General features: G+C 40.3%; 1 protein-coding gene across 1 annotated transcript in view; it reads left to right on the top strand.

Moving 5' to 3' along the window:
* The first annotated feature begins 1,037 nt into the window (after positions 1–1,037).
* Positions 1,038–27,883, top strand: part of GALNT5 (polypeptide N-acetylgalactosaminyltransferase 5) — a 36,625-nt gene continuing 9,779 nt past the window's right edge. Inside the window, exons 1-7 of the mRNA XM_060151495.1 lie at positions 1,038–2,488; positions 14,991–15,157; positions 16,744–16,863; positions 21,975–22,110; positions 22,726–22,845; positions 24,271–24,388; positions 25,393–25,716. Of these exons, the coding sequence (XP_060007478.1) occupies positions 1,038–2,488; positions 14,991–15,157; positions 16,744–16,863; positions 21,975–22,110; positions 22,726–22,845; positions 24,271–24,388; positions 25,393–25,716 (2,436 nt within the window). The remainder of the gene's footprint in view (positions 2,489–14,990; positions 15,158–16,743; positions 16,864–21,974; positions 22,111–22,725; positions 22,846–24,270; positions 24,389–25,392; positions 25,717–27,883) is intronic.

The raw sequence follows: 27,883 nt of genomic DNA, 5'->3' as shown, positions 1-27,883 counted from the left end.
TTTCTTCAGTGTGATTCTACCATCACAAAGCTGTCGGAACCAGTGTCCTACCAGTCTACCAGTGCCACTCAGAGTCTGGTCCAAGTTCTGGTTCACTCTGCAAGTTGTTGTTACATCTGGGACAAGTATCCAAACCAAGAGTAAGGGTTTAGAAACTTTTACAGCAATATGACAAATTAAGTTTATGTCCACTGAATCTAATAATAAAAATAGAGGGACTCATTTAAAACAAAAAGTTGACTTACAAACAAAGATTTTGATGCCCACCGCCCCCGCCCAAGAAGGCTTCTGAATAATCAAACACCCACCTTTGGTATTGAGGTTATGCTCAGCCCCTTCTATAAGCTGTTACCTCTCCAAGTTGGAACATTAAGTTCGCTGATGAATTGCTGGGGCACATCTCTTGGAGACCTGGGTACAACAGGGTTAATAAGCAGGAATGGGGTAGGTGGGGTTACAAACCAGGAACACATGCCCTCCAAGTTAGACAGTTTTCTTTAATTGCCCTGAAAACACACACACTCTCACATAACACGGAAGGTGAGAGCTGAATGAAGTTTTCTGGGTAATGGCTTGAAATGTTTTCCTTCTGAGAAGTGGTGTTGAGTTACAGCGTGCAGACGGAGAACTGCGAGGAGAGAAGGCGCAGCCAAGACCCCACCTTTTCTTGGGTTTGTAGGAAGGTGGACATGGGCTCATGGAGACGAGGCGAGTGATCTGTTGACCTGTCTGGTGGCTGGAATCGACCGCTCCCAGGGTGACCAAAGGGCAATGTTTAGCAGGGCTTAGCCAGGGGCCAGCCAAGCAGGCACGGATGCTCTGCTGTGAAATGCCACGCAGGCAGAGACTGACAAGCGGTAGGAGCTGAGCTCTCCCTTTGGACTGCTGCTTCCTGCTCTGTTCAGGGGAGGGGGCCGCTTTCTGGCAACTTTGCTGCTGCTGCTGCTGCTGCTGCTATTGCTACTACGTCAGCTCCCTCTCCCCTCAAGGTAAGCAGGCTCAGAGGGAGGGCAGGCTGCGAGGGAAGCCTTTGTACCATGAACAAGATCCGAAAGTTTTTCCGAGGAAGTGGGCGAGTCCTGGCATTTATATTTGTAGCTTCTGTCATCTGGCTGCTCTTTGACATGGCAGCTCTCCGCCTCTCATTCAGTGAGATCAACACTCGGGTCCTGAAGGAAGACATCATCCGGAGGGAGAGGATAGGGTTCAGAGTTCAGCCATACCTGGGGAAGAGCCTTGACAGCAGCGTGAAAGAGATGAAGCTCCCCTCGAAGGGACACGGGAAGGGCGTATGGGGCAAAGAGAACTTTAGAAAGACGGAAAAGAGTAAGCTCAAGGTTGAGGATGATTTGGACCAAGCCCAGAAGGAAAGAAAAGTGCAGAATGTCCCCGGAAGGGGCAAGGTTGCACCTTTGTGGCATCCTGCATATCTGCTGACCCCCCCAGTGACTTTTACCAAGCGGAAGACAGAGGGGCGAGACGTCAGACCTGAAGTTTCCTCGCACGTGACGCCAAAGCAAAAGACAGCCCAGGGGGCTGAGAAAACCCTGTTCACAGCAGCAAGGGGAACTCCACTGGACAAAATATCTGTACACACAGGACCTGTTGGTATAAACCAGGAGGGCCTGAAGAGTCTTAGTCTCAGCAGTGAAACATCAAAACAAGCAGCTGAGAGGAACCCAAATGTGACCATCCATCTTAATATTGACAGATCAAAGCAGCAATTCCAGGCAGTAGCAAATGAAAGGACCTACCCTGCCAGCCCACCAGTGCCAAAACCCAGGGAAGCCATAGCCTTAAATAAAACTGAGACTCAGAGCAAAGAACTAAATGCAAATAAACACAAAGCCAATAAGAACCTTCCCTTTTCCAAGTTCATTGCCAATTCAAGCCGCTTAAAGAAGCAATCTATTAATGAGACACAGTTGGGAGGCTTGCCAAAGGTTGATGGAGCCAAAGTGGCTGATGGGAAGAAACTCAATTTGTCTGAAAGCCATGTTGTGATTATAACCAAGGAGGCGGGGCTAAAGACAGACACCAAAGAGGTCCCCAATTCCAAAACCAAAACTATATTTCCTACGGTACTGCGCAAAAGCCAAGAGGAACACGTTGCCAGGAAGAGCAGGGAGGCATCTTTCTCTTCTCTTGCTCTCCAGGGAGCAGCAGTGTCTCAAACCAATCAAGCCTTAGCTGGTGGGCTGGGGCCAGCAAGAATCAACTTAACTGCCAAAACCCAGCCTGCACAACTCAACCAAAGTCACAGAAAAGCTCGTTTGCCTGAAGATGGTGGAATGCACCGTGTGTTAAGAATTGATGTGACACTTTCTCCAAGGGACCCGAAAGCTCCAGGTCAGTTTGGACGTCCGGTAGTTGTTCCCCATGGAAAGGAGAAGGAGGTAGAAAGAAGATGGAAAGAAGGAAATTTCAATGTCTACCTCAGTGATTTGATCCCAGTGGACAGAGCCATTGAAGACACAAGACCTTCTGGGTAAGATCCATTTTTCTTCTCTTTCCTAGACTTATTTCTAGATAATTCTGTGTGATTTTTGGTCACCTAGAGAATTAGAGCAACAATAATCATTAGGCACAGTTCAAATAGTCTACCATCCACACAGAAAAATTCCGATATCAGCATACCCATTGCACTCTCTTTATACATTTATTTCTCTGGGACTTTGGCCCTCATCCCTATTAGCTCATGTTCTGTTCCCTTTTCTGTACTGAAAACCTATTAAAATGATTAGGGGAGCTCAGTTCCTAATAAGGTGTATATGAATGGTAGAGCTGAAAATGTAATTCCGTTAAAACAGTGACAATGAAGTGAATTCTCAATTTCAGAATTTTTTATTATTAGCAAGTTTGTCAGGAGTATATTTGGGAAAGGAGCACAGAGAAGGAGCCTTCTAGGCCTCTCTGGAATCATGTCTTAGCCAGCAGAATTCTGCCTAATCATGAGTCATGATCACCATAAGTGAAGAAGTGACTTACTCCTTAGAATTTAATATCCTTTATAGATGAGAATGGTAGATAGTTCAGGAGTTCAGTGATACAGGAATAATAATTTTGGAAAAAGTCAATCAGCCAATAAGTAGCAAACACCCACAGGACATACAAGAATATAATATTTTATATTTCTAGAGTTTCACCATTTATGAAGCAACTGCACACAAATCACATGAATTTCACAAGAGCTCTGCAAAGGAGGCAGCAGGTATTATGCGTTCAAATCAACAAGTAAGGGCACTCAGGAATTACTTCAGTCTTCCAAGACAGCACAGCTCTGAAGGTGCCCAGTGAGCCTTCATAAACCAGTTTTAAAAAAATTATATTCCTTTAACTAGAAAGTAGATCACAAATATTTAATCTGATTCAAATATATTCGGTTTCTGGCTCTTTTTGGCCCACTCATAAGTGAGGGTACCTCATAGCCATATGTTCACTACCCATTCATTGATAATACAACTCCATGTGTGCCTTGATATGCAATTCCTGAGCCAAACAATGTTTGCCGAGAAGGTGGAATTAGGGAATATCAAGATTCAGATTTAGCACATGTGGTCTGTAAAGAATGCCCTCGTTTGGCTTCTGTAAAAACAAAAAAAAGGGAAACAACCCTTCTCTGTGATCTAGGTATTCAGTGTTACTAAGAGGAAGGAAGATATAGATGTGCCTGTATTCATATTGGTGAGAAGGGCCTCTTCATTGGGATGTTAGCCATTTTCAGCTCTTATCCATTGGCAGATGGCTATTGGCCGTGCGCTAATCACCTGCTTAGGCCAAGCACTCTGCCATTCATGTTCCTCACCCTGGTGAAACTCACAACCTTGAGGAGAACACACATATACCCAAAGTAAAGATGAAGAAACTGAGGCCCTGGGAAGTTATATTGTCTGCGGTCATAGAGCTAGCAATTATAGAGAAATTATTAAAATCCATGCTCAAAATTATGTTGTGCTGTTGATCGCCCATATCTTACTACTTACTACCAAAATGATCCCAAAAATTATGCTGCACCAGCTCTGATCTGAAATCCTGTATATCATATATCACATACATTTATGATATATCACTATATTACTACACATATACACTATGTATGGTACATCCAAATATGCCAGTATAGGGCATATACTATATATGCCATACTATGTACAGCATATTACTATACATATCCTGTATAGTATATACTATATGGCCATATACTATACATGCCAACTTTGAACACAAAGCACCAGAGAATGAAGTAGGAGAGTAGCTTTATTTTAACATCCCTTCTGTGGCCTGGCAGACTGCTACGGAGCTTGGAGAAAAATCAGACACTGCACAGAAGCCCAGGCTGCACTTCCAAACCAGAGAAAGGACAATTGTGTGAGGGCCAAAAGCAAGTAATAATGATGTTAGCGTCCATGTGATTTATTGAAGGCTCAGTAGCTCCCAGTGCTTGTTCGTTTCTGAAATTTGGTCTGTGGAAATTAAGTGTTGCTGCCCAGGGAAGTCATGGTCAGGCTTTGTCTTCTGAAGGAGGCTGTCCCAACAGTAGGAGAAAGTGAGTGACACGTGTGCTTGAGAGGATGAGTCAGACAGCATGTGGCCAGGCCCCTCCCTCTTATCACACAACCCACCTTGGCTAAATATAGGTGCTCTTGGCAAGGTGCCTACCTGATGCTCTACTCTTCCGACAGGATGGAGGTGACAGTCTTAAGCCAGCAGGAATCCTGTGTACAGAACCCCTTTTGGGCCATTCTTACGGGAAAGAGAATAAATTATTTTTCTTTTCTTTTACCCAAACACTCTAAGTATGTGCAAATTATGTATTCATATGGATAAAGTTTGGAAGAAAATACACATGAAAAACATTTGATTCATCAGGTTGGCATGATTTAAAGTTCTCTTACTTTGATTTTATTTTTTTCAGCTTTGCTCAAAAGGTGTATGAGATGCTTGTAAGAAAACACACAATAAGATTTTTTGAGATAATAAATTTTAAAAGTCAGCATGGGGGAAATTGTTATAGAATATAATAAGAATGTGTGTGTGTGTTTGTGTGTGTGTGTGTGCAAGCACATGTGAGAGAGAGAGGCAAAAAGAAAAAGAAAGAAAGAGAAAGAAAGAAAGAAAAAAGAATGAAAGAAAGAAAGAAAAAGAAAGGAAGGAAGGAAGGAAGAAAGAAAGAAAGAAAGAAAGAAAGAAAGAAAGAAAGAAAGAAAGAAAGAAAGAAAGAAAGAAAGAAAGGAAGAAAGAAAGGGAGAGAGAAAGAAAGGGAGAGAGAAAGAATCTATTAGAATGCCGAAGGACTGGCCTTAAAATTAGCTATGGTAGCAACCCACTGGAACCTTTAAATTTTAAGAGTTCTGGGAAATATCTCCCTTACTGCTTCTTTCATTCCCCCCAAATCCATGTTATGGATTGATTAACACAGTATAACTGACGTATCATAACTGGCTATTGAATATACATTGAACCAAAACAAGGATAAAAACCATAGATTTGCTAGTATGTTTGTTTAAATTTAGGTCCCCTCAGTAAAGATAATAAGTAGTTAATAGTTCTTAAGGATGATGATTTAACCGATATGCTAGGATGAGGTTGACATTGAGAAGGAGAAGAGAGAAGCAGCATTCCCAGGACAACTTCACTTGCTCTTGTTCTAAAATCAGACTCTCTTTTCCAAAACTGCTCTTCTCTCCTTTTCTCCTGAGTCCCAAAGAACCATTTCTGAGATGTTGAGATATAGTCCTGGCCTTTTCCAAAAGCACAAAAACTCCTTTCTGTCATTAGCATTATTCTCACTGTCCTTTTCAGTGCCACCCTGATTTCTGACCCTTGCTGTGTGGCTATCGCTTGCTGCATGTGACATGCTCTCTAATGTGGGCCTTCAGCATAAGGATAGTCTTATTATCTTTCTCTACTCATCACGTTTGTTACCATCCACTGATATTTTTCTTAACTGGTCCCTTCCCACGGCTTCCCCCCATCCTCACCTTTCACAGTCGTCACCATTTCTCCTAGAACATCTTAGAACCTGACATTGCTCATCCTAGAACATCCTAGAACATCCTAGAACCTGACATTGCTCAAAATCTAATTGTATCTTACCTCCATCTAGACCATGATTTGGCTGTGACCTCTAAATTCCAATGACCATTAATGCACTCTCCTGGTTACTGAAACACTCCTTGCTGTGTGCCCTTCACTAACCGTGGCCTTGAGAATCTGTTTCAACTTCTCAGTGAAATTCTAAGCTTAAGAAGGAAACTCTGTCTTTTACTTTATTTTGTATCCATTTAGCACTGAGCACAGTGCTGTGGACTCAAAAGATACAAGTTTACACAATATGGTTTTAAAGATAAGATTCTCTGAAATGATTTTTGAATACTGATACTATTTTTAAAAAACTAAATGATAGATAACTATTCAAATTAGGCTTGCAAGAAGTCATTTTACAAATTAATAATGACTTCCTAATTTTTCATTTTGAATATATGGAATATGTTGGTGTCTCGTTTAAGGTAAATACATCCTATTCTAACACTATTGTCTATTAATTAATTCATGTTCATTCATTAATTCATATTTTTGTTGTTGTTTGGTTTGTCATTTTAATGTTTTGACTTTCAATGGTTGAAAATCTCCTTATCTTATTTATGAGAACGTTTTATGCCAGTAAATAAAATACAATTTCATTTTGCTTAGAATTTTTGCCTATAAAATATGCTTCAGATAAAATACTGTTTTGACGGTTATTTCAAGTTTCCATATTTAACCCTTTCTTTATAAAAAGCTAATCCTTGCAGTGCTTACTATTAATTATTGAAGTTTGTTTTAGCCAGCAATAATCAATACATACACACAGGCTTTGGTAAAACATTTCCTATCTACTGGAAATGCAGAGCAATTCTACTTAGAGAAGTCTGTCCTGTGGCCTGCAGCTAGAGTGAAGATGTAACTCCAAAAATGAACTTATTTTAAGAGTGCACTTCCTGAATCTGTATTTAGAGAAAAATGACTCAAAGACATGTTTGCTGCCAATATTTAGTTTTTTAGAGGACAGTAAGAATTACAGAATGCTCTTCTAGCACTGCTGTGTCATCACGATGTTAGCCAATTGTTTATTTTAATGCTTTGCTTTTCCTACAGTACTCTGGCAAGCCCCTCAATAAAGCAACTAGAATGGGCCTGTTCTCTTAGCCCAGAGCTGGGACTGTCAACCAATGATTTGATTCCTTCCTACGCAGCTAAAGAGAGTTTTCGTTTGGCACATATGAAAAGCAAAAGATAGCACAGTGCATTTGCCACAAACCAGCCCAATTTACTGAGGGGAAAGAAAAACCTTTATAGAACCTAAATTTCCACCTCTCCCCTACTCTCCCAATCCTAGTGAGGTCAAAAACCACAACTAATGAATTACTGAAAGTAAACTGACCACATAGCCTTCCAAACTTCGTGCTTCTAGATGTGTGTATCAGGCTGAGAGAAAAGAGAAACTTTACTGTTATATGAAGTTCAATGTCCTTAGTTTTACATAAGATTAGTATTTTAATTGGTGAAATGAGATAACTTTTGTGACTAATAGTGATAGAAAAACATTATCTAAAATTGACTGGAAAAGCTCTGAGACCTCCCTGAGAAACCGAACAAGGGCAGGGGAAAAAATAAATCTCACAAGATGGATTTAAAAGGGTTATTTCCTGCCTTCTCTTCCATGAGTGTACACAAAGCAATGTTGCTTTTGAATTGGGTGTGTGTATGTGTATATGCACATTAGTGTGTTCGTGTGTGTTAGAGCACAGTGTGCTGTTTCACTAAAAAGTTGTATCAGGAAGCTGGAAATATAAAGCAAACTTTGTTTAAAGGGTGCAGGCTAGACCATAACAAGACAAAGGTTAAATGTGGCCAAAAGATGACTACAGAGCTTTTGACATTTTTACTTATCACACTCTCCCCACAACTAGGGGAATGATAAGGAGAGAGATGACCAGAGGATATAAAACACACTTCTGCTACTGATTCGAAGAGAAGAAAACAGTTCCTAATTAATGTAAAACTGAGAAATGTTAAAGCAAATCCGTGACTTTGTCATCTAAATACCGCCAGAGACCTAGAAATATTTATGTGAGAGAGGAATTAGTGAATGTAGAAATTCGAACCTGTGTACACTTCTTTTTTACACACCTCATCCAGGGCCCAGTTTAACCATCATAAAATTATTTATCAAATTCTTATGGTGATACAGCCTCGAGTACTCTTGTCCCAGAAAATAACTCCTTGTTGGGCTGTCCTGGGTGACCCATTCAGAGCAGAGCCTCTCAAGAAGGGAACATTTTTTTGCTCAAGGTTCAGAAAATGGGGGAAAAAGAGCAATGTTTGTTTAGAAGCTCTGTTTTGTTGTTTGCTTTCAGAATAAAGGGAGCTTTTTAGAGTCTCCTCCATGTTTAAAACAAATCTATATTATTCGAAACTAAAACATCTTCTAAACTGGCCCCACTTCTAAAACGCTGGTGTACGGGTATGTGTGAGAAGGGTCAGTGCAGAGAAACTTGAGTACAGTATTTTAAAAGGCCTTTATGACCTGCCTTCTCATTTGTTCCTTAAAATTATTCTTCAAGGCAGGTACTGTCGCTGTCCCAGCTTCACCTGTAGAGAAGCTGAGACTTAGAGAGGAAGCTGAGGTTTCAGATTACGGCAGGCAATGCAGTTGGTGGCCGTTCATTTCATTCCACGCCTGTTTGCTCACTGCCTGTCACGAGCTGGGCAGCTGGGACCTTCCATTCTCCATGTACGTCATCGTGTTTGATCCTCACAACAGCCATGCCAGATTGATAAAGTGCTACAGATGAGGAAAAAAGCACAGGGACAGGTAACTTGCCCAGGGACTCACAGCTCATGAATGGTAGGGTTGGAATCCAACCCTCAGTCTTCTGATTTTTCTTCACTCGGCAATGATTCAACTACACCAGGCTGGCTCTCTCCCCACCCCACCTGCTCTGCCCTTATAGTGACCATCGACACCTCTACCTCTCCTGGGTTTGCCAAGTCTCTCTGAATAAAGGGGATCTGCCCCTTGCTGAGCCTCACCAAAAAGGTCCTTATTTATGTTGCAGGCAGTGATTGTGTGTGTGTGTGTGTGTGTAGATTTTATATGTGTGTGGAGGTTTTTTATTCTAAACAATCCTCACACAATACTATGAAAGACATACTATCTCTCATATGATTTACAGATGAGAAAAGTGAGGCTCTAAGAGATTAACTGATAGGTCTGCTGTCCCAGCAAGAAAATTTTCTGACTTCTAATTCTAGTGCTCTTTCCATAGGATACAGCTCCTCTTTCTTTTGTTTCCTTATAATCATATGACTTTAGCAGAAAGTAAAACATCTCTCTTCCTTATACTTGGGGTGGGTAGCTGCAGGGAGGGGGATAGGGTCAGAGGTATACGAGGGGATTTAGTCTTGCACGTCAGGTACCTTGTCAGGGAGAAAATTTACAGGAAATCATTTTCTATACAGCACTAAGCAAAGGTGACTCTATAAAATTGCCCAACAACCACAGCTCAGCAGTGGACAAATATCTCTGAGTGCCTGCCTACTCTGCAATCTAACATCTGAGCATGGGTCCTGCCTTCAAGGCAAACACATGAAAACGTTCTTCGGAAGCAGAGTAAACTACTGGGACAAGGAAGAGAAAGGCTGAGCCTGGCCTGAGAGAGGGCAGAAGTGTTTCATCTGAAACCTGAAGGGGGAGGGAGTTAGAGACATGGGAAAGGGGGTAAAAAGAATAATCCATTGAGAAACTGAGGGAAATCTGACATAGGGTTGGGGAGAGCAGGGAGGGTAGAAATGAGACCATAGAAGTAAGCAGAGTCCAGATCACGCAGGACCTTGTTAAGGTGCTTTTAAGGACCAGAGAGAAAATGTCCAAAGATTTAAAGCCCAAAACAACACTTTAAATTACCTTTGCTCTGGCTCTCATGACCCAGAGGGAAGCACTTATGAGGCTAAAATTACATAGAGCCTCACCGAAAGTTAATACTAGGTGAAGCTTCAGGAGAACTCTAATCCTGTCCCCTGCGTTACAGAGAAGTCTGAGGAAGGAAGTGACTTGTCCAAGGTCACAGACCCCAGGAGAGACAGAACTACCTGAAAGGTGCCCTAACCTCCACCCAGAACTATCTCTGCCACATCACACCACCTCCTGCTCTTTTTCTTTTTTTTAATTTCATTTATTATTTTTATTTGTTTATTTTTGGCTGCGTTGGGTCTTCATTGCTGCTCGCGGGCTTTCTCTAGTTGCGGTGAGTGGGGGCTGCTCTTCATTGCGGTGCACGGGCTTATTGCTGTGGCTTCTCTAGTTGCGGAGCACGGGCTCTAGGCACGTGGGCTCAGTAGTTGTGGCACACTGGCTTCGTTGCTCCACGGCATGTGGGGTTTTCCCGGACCAGGGCTCGAACCCGTGTCCCCTGCATTGGCAGGCGGATTCTTAACCACTGCGCCACCAGGGAAGCCCCCACCTCCTGCTCTTCTCCCTCCCATCCCTACCTCACTCTGACAGCTGCCTGCTCAAAATAGACTATTGTTGAACTGGTGAATATTGATGCTGGTGGCTTATATTTCTAAGCCCGAGTCCAGTAGCTTTGATGGGTAGGCAGTTACCTCAGGAAACACAGCTTCAGCCTTTGGAGTACGGGTGCTGAGTGTGACTGAAAACTTCTAACTTAGTAGTCAGGCAATTCTGACTAAATGTCAGGGCTAGTCTACCCTAGAAAGAACAAAACATAAAAGTAAAAATTTTATATCACTATACCCTCTTATCAGTGAGAGGAAAAGAAGCTTCAGTAATTCTAAGGTCTTGCAGAAAAGAATATAATTCTGGACAGAGCTCCTCATCTAGATGCTCTATTCTCTTTCTGATCCTCCCAAAGATACCAGAGCTTGGAGAGGAAAGGCCCCTGAAGGCTCACACTGAGGCAGTAGTTGAATTGCAAATAGAAGCTGAGAAAATATTCTCCTCGACCTTCTGTTCAAACCTGTGAACACTGAGACTTGACCCACATAGTCCATTTTGACTGTTTTGGAATAAAAATGAAAAATTCATAGACATGAGGGAATATTATCATTTCCTCAGTCGTCTGATTTAAAACCTTCTTTATTCGATAGGCTACATACAAATCAGGTTAGTGGCTGAGCCTTCAGCACGTACAAGCCAAGAAGGCAAAATGCATCACTTCCTGAGTCTCTTGGTAAATGATGAGCCCTTGATAGATTTGGATTAAAGGACGGCCTGGGAAAAGGGCAGTGCGTGCAGTCAAGATGGGTGCATGTGCTTTTGCATAATCACAGGACCTTGCACGGGTTTTTTTACCATGGAACTTACAGAAATATTTTTATCTCCATCATCTCATCAAATCTTTACAGACATTCGGTGATGAAGGCGTTGTAATCTTCATCCTAACAGCGAGGAAACTGAGGTTCTGAAAAGTTACGTGACTTGCCCATAGGCATGCAGCCAATAAGTATCAGAAAGGTCTCAGTATTTAGTCATCTTCCTCAAGTCCAGAGTGTTTCTCTCCCACACAGTAGTGGACCCACTTTGTGCAGGACAGTGGAGCCCCACGTTAGAATCCCCCTTTATTTTTAGTACCTGGACAGACTACAGTAATCTCAGTCTAGACTTCCCCCAAACATACAGGTTACAGGTTGGGTTAATTTTAAAGTATAGCACAAGGCCTGTAGACTCTAAGTACCTCACTTGTGTGATGACTGGGCATATACAATACAAATATGAATTCTTAACCTCAAAAAAGATTGCACACTCAGAAATATCTTGCATTTAACTTAGACTTGACTTGAGCTGCAACTCCTCCCTCCAATATGGCAGAAAGGTTTCCAATAGGCAAACTGGAGGAAAGGAAATTTGCTTTAGCTGGGTCAATGTAGGATAACTTGAAACAGTTTCACCACCTATGGGAAGTAGATGACAGTCCGTGTGTAAGAATGATGCAAGAGTTAATAAGGCTGAAAGTCTTTCCTCTCTGACCCATTGTGCCTTTGAACAAAACAAGCATGCTGGGTTTTCTATACACCTGGAAACATGTTTAACCTGTTTAGTAATGCAGGAAACCAGGTACCTATAAATGATAGAGTAGCCTGGCATCTCAGCCACCCAAACCAAGACACACTACGAAACTTTGTATTTGAAACCTCTCACATATCCTTCTGTGCCCCTCTTCCCCATCTTTTAATGCCACCCCCTTTTCCAGGCACCAGTATGATCTGTAGAGCATAATCTTCCACAGGGTCATCTTCAATGTGATTCCTCAAATGCATCTAAAATATATATTTGTCCATAACTGGCAGAGGTACTATTTCCTGGGATAGAAATCCACATTGGATCTAGTGGAATCCTTCCTGATCTACCTATATAGACTCCTGATGGGGAAATTAAGGCATCACAACAGATAATGGAGAGGAAAGGAGGAAAGAAGGAGCAGGTATTTGGTGAAGGGAGGTGCCTTCCCCAAACCTCTCAAATCCCTGAGCATTCTTTCAACCTCCAATTTCAGACTGGCTCACATTACCACTTAGAACTTTCTTCTAAAAGAGGCCAAAAAAATCGACTGTTTTATAAGATGAGAAGATTCATCTTCCTTGTTATATAACATGAGTTAGCCTGCTTAGTTCACTCTCCCCAATGTATTTTCATTTGTAACTAGATGTTTCTAAAGTCGACCTAATTTTAATAATAAGCAGCTCTAGGACTTCACAGCTAAGGCCTGCTGATTCAGATGGCTCAGGCAGAATTTGTGCAGCTGACCCTTCCTTTCTATTTTATTTTTTTAACATCTTTATTGGAGTATAATTGCTTTACAATGGTGCGTTAGTTTCTGCTTTATAACAAAGTGAATCAGCTATACATATATATATATCCCCATAGCCCCTCTTGCGTCTCCCTCCCACCCTCCCTATTCCACCCCTCTAGGTGGTCACAAAGCACCGAGCTGATCTCCGTGTGCTATGCGGCTGCTTCCCACTAGCTAGCTATTTTACATTTAGTAGCGAGAGTGGCATGGACTTACATATACTTCCTTTTTAGAATTGATTTATTTTTTTCAGGACCAAATGTTGTAAAGAATATTTATGTGTGAAATGTGCATTTCCCATTCATTTACACTATAAAATTAGAGATGAGAGAGTCACAGGAGGTCACTGATGTTTTCTATACTCTTCCTTTCACTCAGGCCAATAAACTCCTCTTAGCTTTACTTCCTCTTTCCCAACTTAGAGCCCAAGATGGAATATTTAACCCTACTTCCCCAGTACCTTCAAAATCCTCTACCACTTTCCTTTTTACCTCATTTTCTCTGATGACCTAGATCTGGATTAAACTATTTGTTCACATTCTCATATACATTCTTTCCAGTGAAGGATGTTACATTTGGTAGTTCATTTGACTTCTTAAGCTTCAGTCTGCTCTATTTGAAGAAGAGTATAATAGTATATATTTCAAGTAGTTGTTATAAAGATTGAAGTTAACTATGTACATAATAGTATTTTACCAACTGCGAAGTGCCATTCTAATGTGTTTTTTTCTATGGCTTTTACTCTCATCTATTTCTTATTTTCAGACTAAGCACAGTGTAGTTATGTTGTCTGGCAGAAGTACCTGCTCCCACAAAATGCCACATCTACAGCCAGCCGCTTTTATTCTTGTGGACCTAATATTTCCTGAATAGTTATTTCTGGAGCCAAACTGGACCAGAGCTGGAGTCCCAACTCTGCCATTTACTAACAGTATAATCATGGACTAGACTCCCCATGATTTCAATTATTCTTCTATAAAAAGGGGAAGAGATGCTGTTAGTCTGAGGTTTAAAATGAAATAATGCAGAAGGCTGATAATATTTATTTATGATCATTGTAATTTAATGATCACATTACTAAGAGTAGCTGCGTTAGAAATATGGCAAACACTCTTTGTGAGGTTCCCCTGGGTTCCATCCTGTGAAGAGTTACTCAGGTGGGAGATGGGAGAATGTCAGCAGTGAGGCACGATGCACTTCAGGGCATGGAGAAGTCCCAAGACCAATTACAACCCACCTGAATACCAACTCCCACTGTAGCCATTGTCTCACTTCCATGCCAGCAAAATTATTTCAACTGTGGCTACCCTGTAGCAGAGAGGGTCTCAGCAAAGACCCCTTAAATAGATAGAGAAGCTAGCTATTTAAGAGTTTAATTAGTATAGAATACATATCATCTATATCCATAAATACATTCACATGCAGTGGGAAAGAATATTTTCTTTGGCATTTGGCTGAAGGCCAACTGGGAAGGCAATCATAAGCTACTTGGTAGCATTAGCTGAATTAACGTTAATTAAGTAACATTAAATAAGAGAATAGGCATGTTCTCTTGTGGTATATAACCTAATTAGGATAGCAATAGCTACCATTTGGTGAATTCCTGTGCCCAGAAACTGTGCTAGTGTGCATTCTCACTAAACTGTAAACCTCTCTTCAGTAAGAACCATTACCTCACTTTACAGATGAGGAAACTGAGGCACAGAGAGATTAAGTAAAGTATCAATAGACAAATATCTGAGAAATATTGGCTGTGGGCTTCAAAGTAGTGTTTTAACTACCTGCAAAACCTATATCCTTTCCACTGCAGGGTAATGCCTCCACAGGCCATTCTCATGTCTGGCATGTCTAGGCCTCTTATAACAACAATTGTCATTTGGTATCCTTCCTCTGCTCTATTATTTTGTTTATAACTCTCCCCAACAAAAGCACATGAGAAAATCATCTTATGGATAGATAGATATAAAGATAAAGATATAAATAGATGATGGAAGGATGGATGGATAGATAGATAGATAGATGGATAGATGGTGTGAGTGTGTGTGTATTTACACGCAATTGCACTCTGTGACTTTTAAAACCACCTTGTGGATCTTGTTGGCACATCTTTTGTGCTCTGCTTGTGTTATGGCCCAGGTGTGCAGAGCAACTTGTACACAATAACCTCCCAACCACCAGTGTCATCATGTGCTTTGTGGATGAGGTGTGGTCCACTCTCCTGAGGTCTGTTCATAGTGTCCTCAACCGCTCTCCTCCGCACCTCATCAAGGAGATTCTACTGGTGGATGACTTCAGCACCAAAGGTAAGAAAACTACCCCCTGGAAAATCAAACTTTGATATGAGGCAATAGCAGTTTGGATGGAAAGTACAAAAATTACAGGGTAATTTGATAAAGCATAAACATTTTACAAATGCCAAATCATTTTCTCATGTTGTGCCTTAGAGGCCTAAGTCCAAACGTCTATGGGTAACAGAAATTCAGCTCAACTATCCAGGGCCTTGTTCAACTAGCCACTGCAGACTTCCCTTTAGCTATGACTTCTCTGCCATGTAGACGTGATTTTCTAACTACAGCTCCTTGAAGTTCCAGAGACCATAAGATGTTCTCTACAATTGCATAAATAACTTTTTATGGAATCTAACAAGCAAAAACTCCATAATTAACGGGATGCCTTTCCTACTGATAATAGCTAGAGTTATAGTAAACAATGAAATGGAAGGCCTCTGTTCTCTTCTTCAAGAGCCAAGCCTATTATATGTTCAGCTAAGTGTTGAGAAGACAAATTGCCAAAGGGACAAGAAAAATGAGGTTCCAACAGAGTTCAAAGGCAGAATCCACCACTGTCTTTACTTTTGTGTTTATTACAGTGAAGAATCTCTCCCTTTGGACTGTGAAAACAATTGTGTATGTAAATGGTCCCATGACTGCCAGAGGTCCTAGACCACATTACAAATTCCCAAAATGCAACCCACTTCAGAAAATTTTAGAAAGCAGCAAAGAGACAACTATCTTAATAGAGCAGCTTAGCCCTGGTCATGACCCCAAGGACAGGAGCCATTTCCCTCAGCCTCAGAGTACCTACTAGGGTCACACTGAGCTCCAGGAGCAGGGAGATACCTAAGGAAAACTGGTTGAAAATTTTAAGAAGTGGCCTCGATAGCATAAACAGAAATAGCATCTAGTTACCAAGCAGAGAATAGTCCCTTTAGGAGTGGCCTATTCGGATTTCGTGGGACCCAAAGCTTCTATGGGGTCCTCTTTAAGAAAAAGAATTCACAATTAGTAGAAAAGTGACCAGCAGAAGTATTCCTAGAAGCCATTCCTACCTGGGATATGTCAATAACTTAATTGCACATAGAAGTAACTGCAAGCTACATAAATATACCCCACAAAACCCCCCAAAAGAGCAAGAGAGCAGAGGTGTGATAGAGAGGGTGTCATAGTAGGAAGTGACAGTGGTCTTAGCCAATTGCAGTTACAATATATTTCTTTTGCAAGATTTCCAGTTTGCATACAATGCTTAGACTCTCCCCTAGGTCTTAGAAGGGGCCTTAGCAAGGGGAAAAGTTTGTGCAGGAACCTGAGCTTTATTTATTTCAAGGTAAATTTGTACCTGTCCTGACAAGTCCTCAGAAAAGGCAAGCCCTCCTCTCGGTAACTTGGCTACACTGAAAAGACGGATTCGGGTTTTGGGAAAATGGAGAGCTTAGAGTATTGAACCCAGAGAAAAATCCATCCAAGAAAATGACATCATGGTTCAAAGAATAAAGTTTAGTGACTATAGAAAATGTCATAGTTTTGGGAATTTGATATTGAAGAGGCACTTCTAGTATTGTCCAGATCTCATTAATTAAAGTGTTTCCTTGTCTATCCTTTCCCTGATATAGACTACCTGAAAGATAACTTGGATAAATACATGTCTCAGTTTCCAAAAGTTCGGATTCTTCACCTCAAAGAGAGACATGGCTTAATAAGAGCCAGGCTGGCAGGGGCACAGAACGCAACAGGTAAGAAGCTGCTAATATTTTGTTTTGGTTACATTTTTATTTTAGTTTTTTTCCCAAATATACAGAAAATTTGAAATAATAATACAGTGAACACTCATATATCCATCATTTCACGCCACAAAGTTTTACGTGCTTCATCACACACATACACAGACACATACATACATACACTCTTTTTCTGAACTTTGACATCATGACACCACATCTCTAAGTACCTCAGTAGCCATCTCTGAAGAATAGAGACATTCTCTTACATTAGCACGGCTTTCATCATCTAAATATCATCTAATAAATGATCTTTTCAAATTTCCTCATTGCTCCCCCATTTTTTAATAACTGCTTCTCACTTTTGAAATTAGAAATCAAATTCAGTGTCATGCACTGCATTTGGTTGCTTGGTCTTCCTAGTCTCAGTCTAAAATAGACAAGTCCACACACATTGCTTACTTACCCTTGAGTTGTTTTTTTTTGAAGAGTACAGGCCATTTACTTCGTGCAATTGACCGTGTTCGGAAATGTTCTCACTGTTATCTCACAGGATGTTTTTCATGAATACCATATAGAATTCTATTACATAGGTGATGGGAATTGTGAACTTCTTATCGCTTCAAATCAAGAGACACGATGCCAGGTCGTCCCAGTGTTGGTGATAATAATTTTAAGCACTCGGCTAAGATGTTGACAGCTAGAGTTCTCCTCAGAGTAGGAAGTAATTTGTGGGTGAGACTTTGATCCATGTGAGTATTCTGTTTCCTCACAACATTTTTTTTCACTGCTAGCATTCTTTCTTATATTTTAAAATTTCTTATGGAAAGGTGTTTTATTTTAAGTTTAACAATGTGTACATGTCAATTCCAAACTCCCAGTCTATCCCTCCCCACCACCCTTCCCCCTCTGGTGACTATAAGTTCATTCTCTAAGTCTGCCCTCACAACATTTTATCCAATAATCTAGCAGCCATTGATGATCATTGCTTGAATCAATTATTACACTGAGGACTGCAGAACTGTTTTTCTAAATCTCTCATTCTTTCTTCTTTTAGAGCTGGCATTCAACTTGTAAAGAAGACATCTCTCTTTTTCTTTTTCTCTTTGCCTCTCTCTCCCCTCTCTCCCTCTTTCTCTTCCTCCTAACTCCCTGTTATGCCCACTTCACTATGGATTTATGCCTTGAAAAAGTCAATGTGTATATTATCAGCATTAGTATTCATATTTGTGTGTGTGTGCTCAAATCACCCCAAATTTGACCACTAGACACCCCTTTAAGCCTGTGACTTTTTGACCTGACCCCATCGGTTTTGAGAACTTCAGAATTAATTATCTCTCCCCTGACTTTTGTCTGCTCTCCCAATTGCCCTCTCTTCCCAAAGAGTAACATGCCTTCTTTTCCTCACCTCTTTTTAGTGTGTGGGTATTAGTGGGTGAATGGGGGAGAAGGTATATCTTTTCTCTCCATAAGTATTCTAAAAATAGCATCAAACATTTTGGTTCATTTTCACATCCTCTCTGGATGCACTTGTACCCCATAATAATAGTTGACCTTATGTACTAGGTACCATTCTACAAACTTTCTATATTAATTGATTTAATCCTTACAATAACTCTATGAAGTAGATACAATCATTTCCCTCATCTTATAGATGAGAATAAGGAGGCACACTGAAGTTATGACAAGTTCTCCCAGCTAGTAAGTGGTAGAGCCAGGATTAGAACCCAGAAACCTTGGCTTTAGAACCTACACTTGTTTCTACTACATTTTGTTGCTTCTAGACATTTAGCCACCACTCTGCTCCTATAAGCCATAGCATTGCAGACCTCCACCAGCTTGGATTCAAGCATTGTCTGAAGCCGAATTATCTGCTCACCAGAGTTTCACTGTCTTGCAACTAGACCCCAGATTTGGAACTTTTCTTATACCATTGGTTTGCTAACAAATTTCTTCTCTCTGTAATGGAAGTTTTAAATTGACAACAAGCACATCACACCAAAACGGGCATTGTGGTGACAGCTAAGATTCTTAATTATGGACTGCATTTGGAAAAATTTAATGAAATTCTCCATTTGATTTCCTTTGGAAAGTCATTATCCACAAATGATACAAAAATAAAATAGTCAAGAAATAGTCCAAGTGGATAACTTTTGAGCTGAGATCTGTGTGATGAACAAGAAATGCAAATGTCTCAATGCAGAAACAAGCTCTGCATATTCAAATTAAAGAAAGAAGTTTATTATGGCTGACGGGTGCTGACCATGGAGGGAGTGGTAAGAGATGCACTGGGGGAGAAAGGCAAAGGCTGTCTTCTGTAAAGTTTCCTGAGTCACTCAAGAAATGCAGGCGATACTCTTGGTATAATGTGAAGTCAATGAAGGACATTAAAAAGGAGAACAAAATTGTCTGACTTATATTTTAAAAGCTCATTCTGGCCATTTTGTAGAGAATAGACATTAGGGAAGTCAGAGAGGACGTAGGGAGACCAGTTAGGAGGCTACTGTAGTTGTCCAGGTACCAGAAATGTACCAGGGCAGATAGAGGAAGTGGTCAGATTTAGAATTACTGTGGACACAGAGCCTGCAGGACTTGCCTTCAGGTAAGATGTGAAGAGAGTGTTAATATGAGGAGTCAAAAAAACCCCTAGGATTGGAATCTGAACAAGTTGGTGGATGGTGGGGCTATGACCAGAGGCACAGGTTTGGGATTGCAACTGAGCTCTGATTTTGCCCATCTCAGTTTGAGATGAAAATTACACACCCATATAGAGAAAGCTGATGAATACAGGACCAAAACTGTGCTGCTTATAAAAACTGTCTCACTCCCTGCCTGGAGCACAAGGCCTGCTGGTAATGATCTCCAGAACAGCCCAAATTGTTAGACAGTATGAGAGGCCACCTTCAGAAGGGGTGCAATGAACTTGATCAAAGTTATTGCCATTGACCTTCTCAATAACTTATAGTTACACCATAAAATGATTTCTTTGAATTTAGTAAATGCAAATGTAAAATTGTAAATTTGTTTCTCAGCCATTCATTAACACCCTTGAACACATTAGCTCAGCCTTAGTTTAGAAACTTTCAAACTCTTTTGACCGTGACCCATGTTAAGAAATGCATGACGATTCTAATATCTGCTTTTCTGTTTTATTTATTTTTTTTAGATTCTGGCCAATCTCAATAAATTGTTTTAATGACTCACTAAGGGGGCACAACTCTGAAAAACTTCAGCGAGGTGCATCTTAACTGCTTGCCACTGTGCGGCAGAGACTGACTTCCCAAACTATCACAGAAGGACTTCTCTTCATTTCCATTTTTTGTGGACACCTTTATAAATGATAATAAAAATGAATTACCTAAAAAAGAAATGGGAAAAAAATAGCTATATACACAATTATATATACATACGCACATATAGATATATACATAATTATATATATGTGTGTGTGTATATATATAACACACAGGTATATGAAATAGACAATAAATTAACCAATTACTCTGGCAAACTGCTATAAAGTTTCAAAACATTTGTTCTCAATTTCTGTCCCTATCTCCTTATAGATGGCAGTGTCTATGGCCCATACTTTGAGCAGCATTAGTGGAGGGCTGATGTCTGAGTTTGGAAAGAAGCAAAAATGTCTGTTTGATGGGGTTAATAACAGCCTCATCTAAAGATAAATCCAACTGCCCTGAAATGCACCTGAACCCTGGGGAGAGTTTAAGGGAACTCAGGTGGTCCTGTACCAGATTTAGTCAAGGATGTAATTCAGGGACCATTCAAGGATGGCACTGAGCAGGGCTGGCCAGCCTAGTGAGTCCTCCCAAACTCTCCCAGGCATTCCCTTGACCTCACAAGTAGAGCATAGGCAGCAGCCTGCGGTGGATTTGAAGAGTCTCTATAATCAGAGATCAGCAAAGATACCAGTGTAGAAATCTTCTCTAGAATGCCTGACCAAACAAAGAGATCAAAGGTAAGCCTCTGAATCCAGAATCTGACAGGCCTTGACAGCTACTGCTTCCTAAAGACTTACCCCTTAGGATTCAGAGAGGAGGGAAGAGAAGCCACAGGCAAGGTTGAGATCAGATATCCAAGGACATGCAGAAACAGAAGTCGAGTTAGCCACATTTGGTCTCAGAGAAATGTCAGGCTCTCTGAAAGTCTGAAAGAGTCTTCTACAAAACAATAAGGCAAAAGTGTAACTCTCTGGCTAACTTTTAGTGTGTGGAGAACAAGTGACATCTAACTTCTGGCCAACTCTCAGGTCTCCTGAAGAGCAACAATCTTTCTGTAAATTTCTACAACTTGTTCCTGCTGCAGGGAAGACACGTGATTTCCTCACCATCACTTATAAATCATTCTGTAAAATTAAATGGGCAGCAGGTCCACATTCATCAAGGAACTCTAAGCACAATCTCCGTCACTAATTGGTGCTAGCAGCAGTATCCTAAGTTGGTCACCTAAGTATAAGTGGGGGTCTGTGCTCAACAAGGACAGACAATTCTTCAAATGTACAGTTCACTGTGAAGTACATTCACACTGTTGGGCACCCAATCTCCAGCACTCTTTTCATCTCATGAAACTAAAACTCTGTACCCATTAAACAACTCCCCATTCCCTCCTCCGTAAGCCTTTTAAAACTACCTCCTAGTCTTACTAGTTCCCCCACTTTAATTCCTTTTCACTCCTATAATGTGGAGCAATTTGTCCTCTTCATCATTCCTAAGGCCAAACTTGGAATCTCAAACTCTTCCTTGTCTTCTGCAAAACAAAGTCCCAGTCCTCTACCCCAGAGTTAATGGGACCCACCCTCCTTAGAAGAGACAAAAGCAACTAACTTTAATACTAAATATTCCCTTCAGAGCCTTGGCTCCGCATTCTAAGTGGCTGATCAATTTTTTCCAAACATAAATAATGCTTGCTCCAAGGGACTGCTAGAAACAAAATTTCTTTTATGTCATTATGGAATGAAATTAGAGAGACAAGGAAGAAATTCAGTGAGAAGAAAAGACTACTGCCTTTACAACCACATTTCTGGATCAGTCCCCAGGACCTTTGAACGTGACGTACACACATTCAGTGTATTGCATTTTCAAATAATTGTTCTTTTTCTGGCTCTGTAGGTGACGTGTTGACATTCTTAGATTCTCACGTGGAATGTAACGTTGGTTGGTTGGAACCTCTTCTGGAAAGAGTTTATTTAAGTAGAAAGAAAGTAGCCTGTCCAGTAATTGAAGTCATCAATGATAAGGATATGAGGTATTGTCATATTCCACAAGATACTTAAGTGAGTTTTAACCAGCAGCAGAAAGTACTGGTCATACTCCTAATATGTACATTTTTGCAAATCTAAGTAATACACAATTTATCTGTTTAAATAAATGGAAATACATGATAGATATCTTGAGATGAAAGCAGATCAATCCAATTGTTTATTTGATTATCACAAATTCTTAACCCTTAATGCTAATAAATACTAATACTCATCATCCAGGTCTTTCCTCTTTCTATTCAGCTGAACCCCCAAATATTTATTTTCCTTAAGATTAGTTTTTCTTTTTGTGGTATCTGTATGTATACATATATATATGTACACATACACATATATATTCCTAAGTGGGTTTTTTTTCCTCAAAAATGGCCGGAACATTATTAAAAGAGAAGTGTAAGTTAAAAGTGAGCAATCCAGCCAGTTAGTCACTGATGCAAATTATACTCATACATTTTATTGAAACGTTGTTAAAAAGTTCATGATGATCTAAAATCATCTGCGTAGGCACTTGTTTCATTTACTTGCACAAGACATGATGTCGAGTTGGTTAAGTGTATGTGTATGATCTCAGGTAGCACTTTGGTTTTTTTTTCCTGGACTAGTTACATGACAGTGGACAACTTTCAAAGAGGCATCTTTGTGTGGCCAATGAACTTTGGTTGGAGAACAATTCCTCCAGACGTTGTTGCAAAACACAAAATTAAAGAAACTGATATAATAAGGTAAGTGTGTGAAACTTAAGATTAGGAAGGAGTCATATATCTTTTTTATAAAGGCATAGGAAGCAATTCCACAAAACAAGTATATGCTGTCAGTCTATAGAACACCAAGAATTACAGTTCTAGCCAATAAATGACCAAAAGCAAACAATGTTTTCCTGAGAAGTTAGTTTCCCACAACAAAAACTCACCTTTTCAGTGGGTCCAGCCCTGAACCAGGGAAATTCACAAACACTACTCTTGTTCTCTGGAATTTGCAAACTAAGAAATATAAGGCACTTAAATGTGCTGCATAAATGCTATATAAACACACATAATATTAAAGTCAACATGAGTAAAAATTAAGAGTAAATAATAGTAATAGAGAGATCATTCTAATTCTTTTTGAGTCTAATCCTGTACTTTCTATGGGAAGGGTGCAAAATTCTGTGAATAAATTGAGAAATAGACACAGAAGCTGGATGTGAATTATAATTGGGGCTTTATTGCTGGAGAAACTGGATTGAAGAACACAGCTTAGACCTGAAGCCAAGTGGTGGGAGCTTCCTAACACTTCCCCCAAAGTCTAGACCTGCAGGATGAGCACTCAGCCAGCCTCAGGCAGAGCAGGGGGAGCCCTTGGTGACCACCATGGGAAGTGATGACTGCCTTGTCTAACTGCTGACTCAAATGTAGTTTCTGTTCCCCATGACCAATAACAGCAGTGAAGGCTCTGGAGTCAGACCCTTTGGGTTTAAATCTGAACTCTACTAGGTACTAGTGGTGACTTTTAAAAAATTTCTTAACCTCTTTGAGTCTCTGTTTCCTCATTTTTACTTTAAGACAAACAGAAGTATCTACCTCAGATTGTTTTGAGAATTAAATCAGATAATACTATATATAAAGTGCTTTAAAAAGTGTTTGCCACATAACAAGCTGTCAGTAAAGTTTGTGTACAGTTGAGGCAGTATAGCGGGGGAGAAATCATAGAGTCAAGCCAGACCACCCAAATTTGAACCCCAGATGTACAGCCTACCAGTCTGTGACCTTAGGAAACTTTGTTACCTTTTCTGGGTTGTAGTTTCTTAGTGTTACATACAGGATTTTTGTGAGGTCTGAGTTAATACATATATAACACTTACAGCAGTGCCTGCCGGGTCTTCCCTAAACAGCACTAAATAACTGTTATTAAAAATAACATCTCTGGAGAATTTGTGTCAGGGCATAAAGGACAAGTAAGAATCCTAGTTCCAGGCCCCATCTTCGCTGACCCTAATCAAGTTCTGTCACATAAACCAGGGAATTTGTCACTTAGATGCTATGTGTGACTTCTTTCAAGACCTCCCCATACTTGGTAAATATTCTAAAATGCCTCCTAGTAGGGAACCCACTCTAAAAGTTGAGCTCCCATGACATGCGAGATTAAAAAACCAACTTTTCTTTTTGTAGATGCCCCGTCATGGCAGGTGGATTATTTTCTATTGATAAAAATTACTTTTTTGAACTGGGAACATACGATCCTGGGCTCGACGTTTGGGGTGGAGAAAATATGGAGCTCTCTTTCAAGGTATCACCCAAGTGTTTCTCAAATTCTCTTTACAATTAAGAGTTTATCATTTTTAAACAGTTTCATTTTACTAATACAATCAGATGTGTTACTACCTCTGGGAGGAAATTTCACAGAAATATTAAGGCCTCTGGATTAATGTCTTCATATTCCAGATTGAATTTGGAAGAATCAATAACTCTCATGAAATTTATTGGAGTTCCCTCATATTTCACAACATGGTTTCTGCATCTGAATGTGGGGGAAATAACTGTCTGCCATTCAATGTAAATGCTGTGGGATGCATACTCGACACAAAATTACTCTCATGTGTTTTTCTAATATATTAGAAATAATGGAATTATTTAGTAACGGGCCATCTTGGAGAGCACAAGTGACAGAAGGATAAAAAGAGCCACTAGGGAAGGCCACCAACAGGCGATAGTACAGCATCTTAGGACGTCTCAGATAACTCTGGATATTTATATAACCATTGATTCATATCTGAGAAAGCGGTGGCAGCAGCCATAGTGGAGAACATCCAAAGCGCCTGCTTTCCTATGGAGAGGGGTGTATATAGTGACAGGGGTATTACTTTGAGCTCTTGATCAGGAAGAATTGTCTTCAGTTGTGGCCACAAGTCATACAGATCATTCCAAGATGTGAGAAGGGGACAGTGAAAAAAAAAGGAAATATATATTCCTTTCCTTGATCTGACTAAAGCAGGAACTCATGGTACATATTTCATACATTGGGATTCTGTTAGGATTTTTTTAGGAAAAAAACAAGATTTATACAGGATAGGAAAAGAGAAAATATATATTTTAATAACCCTAAAATGGTCCACAGCAATATACAAAACTAAATAAACCTGTTGAGTTTAATTTTCTGTTGAAAAGGATTTCAGAAGTGAAGAGTAGTACTTCAACAGGGGGAAAAAGTTGCCGGTTGGCTTCTTGTCACTAATTGTCCATGATTTGTGGACAATCACCAGATAATTGGTGTGTGTCATCCAATTGTTCCAGGTGTGGATGTGTGGTGGCGAAATTGAGATCATTCCCTGTTCCCGAGTGGGCCACATATTCCGAAATGACAATCCGTATTCCTTCCCCAAAGACCGGATGAAAACAGTGGAGCGGAACTTGGTGAGGGTGGCTGAGGTCTGGCTTGATGAGTACAAGGAGCTCTTCTACGGCCATGGGGATCACCTCACAGACCAAGGGTTAGATGTCGGAAACCTCACCCAGCAACGGGAACTTCGAAAGAAACTAAAATGCAAAAGCTTCAAGTGGTACTTGGAGAATGTTTTTCCAGACTTGAAGGCTCCCATAGTGAGGGCAAGTGGTGTGGTAAGTTCAAGCAGCAATTTAAAATCTGACTTCGTCAAAAGACAATGCAAAAACCCTTTTGAAAATGCATGGGGAAGAATGAATTATTACATTATAAGTAAACAGCAAATATGAGTGCAGAGGAGACCAAGCGTGGTTGAGGACTACATACATTGGGTAAACTTGAGGAAGGCTTCCAGGCGGCCATGCTCATTGATTAATTCAGCAAACACGTACCGAGTGTCAAGAAACCAGGCAGTATTTCAGAACTGGATTATAGGGTGATGAATGAAGTAGACTTGATCCCTTCTCTGTGGAGCTTAAAGTTGGGTAGGATAGAAAGATAATAAACAAATAAGCAAGTAAACTGTAAATAAAAAATATAATAGCTTTTATTTAGGGAACTGGCCACAAGTCAGGAATTATTCTTAGAGTAGTCAACTCTGTGGAGACATTGAAGGCCAGGCCTGAAAGACCAAGCGCTGGCCAAGCTGTAAAGAAGAGAGCCGTGGGCAGAGGATGCCCTTTGTGCAAAAACTCTAAGACAGGTGAAAGTTTGAGGATTTCAAGAACTGGAAAGAAGATGGATGTTGTTATCAGGGTGTGAAGGTGGGAAGGATGGCACCAGATGAAGGTGAAGAGAGAGGAAGGAGATGCATACACAGGTCCTTGCGGGCGGCAGAGTAAGGATTCTCTCTCTCTCTCTCTCTCTCTCTCTCTCTCTCTCTCTCTCTCTTCAGAATGTAATTGGAAGTTGCTGAGTAGGGTTAAGCAATGGCATGACCGTGATTTAATTAGAATTTTAGAGATTTCAAAGAGGGATTGAAAATAATAGAAATTGTCAGACAATAGCAGGGAAAATTCCAGGGCACAAGGTAACATACCAAAGGGAAGGAAGCCAAACTTGATAGGTTGGATAGAGTACAAAGCTAAGAAAAGTCAAGGAAGGAGAGAAACTCTAAAAAAAATAAGAGAGAAAACAAACAAAGTAAAAGCCATTTCAGGGCTTCCCTGGTGGCGCAGTGGTTGAGAGTCCGCCTGCCGATGCAGGGGACGCGGGTTCGTGCCCCGGTCCGGGAAGATCCCACGTGCCGCAGAGCGGCTGGGCTCGTGAGCCATGGCCGCTGAGCCTGCGCGTCCGGAGCCTGTGTTCCACAACGGGAGAGGCCACAACAGTGAGAGGCCCGCGTAATGCAAAAAAAAAAAAAAAAAAAAAAGCCATTTCAAAACCATTCTAGGAGCGAGGCTTAATTTGAAGAAGATGACAAGATATGAGAACACTTACCATAGACTGGGTTTAGAGATGGTTAGTCAAGCCTTGACCTAGAGGTCTTCTCCTGTAATGCAAATTTTTAATTTTAATGCAAATTTTAAATTTTTAATTTTAATGCAAATTTTTTTTAGGTCATATTTTTTCAGTTCTCCCTAGAAAGTGGATTGTACAAACCCAGTTTTTCTCTGCCTAGGAAATCTCCTGATGACAAGGACACTTAGTAAAGCCATTCCCCTTGATGATATAAAGGAGATCCCAGAAAAGTGAGAAAGAGAGGAAACCAGTCTGAGAATTTGTTCTGCTTTTATAAAATTCAACTGACAAATAAGTATATGGAATCTGTTTGTGTATGACATAATTGCCACCTTTGTAGGTCAAAATGCGATAGTCGCTACTTCAGATGGTTCAACCTGATATTTTATCTTAGATAACTCATTAGCAAGAATAACCTGGGTTAATACACTGTTCAAATAATATGCTTGTAAAATAAATTTACATTTTTAAGACTCTATTTCCTGAGCAGGATAAAATAAAAAGAAATTATCGCCGTAGTAATTTTTTCCTGTCCTAACAACACAGAATCTCAGCAAGAGCATTACTGAACTTTAACCACCAGAGGGAACTAAAAAACTATCTTTTGCTCCTCTTTGAGGCTAGCTTGTATAATAGTTCCCGTGAAATTTTTGAAGAGCTCTCCTAATGAAACAGCCTTCTGCTGATGCCTGAGTTTTAATACAACAAAATGTGGAAAATATTTTTTAAATGATTTTAACAAATTCTTTCTATTTTCCTCCCTATTTGCTGCCTTCCTTAGACAAATTTTAATAAAATGACATTTGCTCCCTTCTGAAGCAACCAGTAGGGAGTATTATTACTATTAAAACAAACAAACAAACAAACAAAAAACCTTTCTCC

The sequence above is a fragment of the Lagenorhynchus albirostris genome, chromosome 6 (genome assembly GCF_949774975.1).
Source record: "Lagenorhynchus albirostris chromosome 6, mLagAlb1.1, whole genome shotgun sequence".
NCBI classification, from domain to species: Eukaryota; Metazoa; Chordata; class Mammalia; order Artiodactyla; family Delphinidae; genus Lagenorhynchus; species Lagenorhynchus albirostris.
This window is presented reverse-complemented; position numbering and strand designations above follow the sequence as displayed.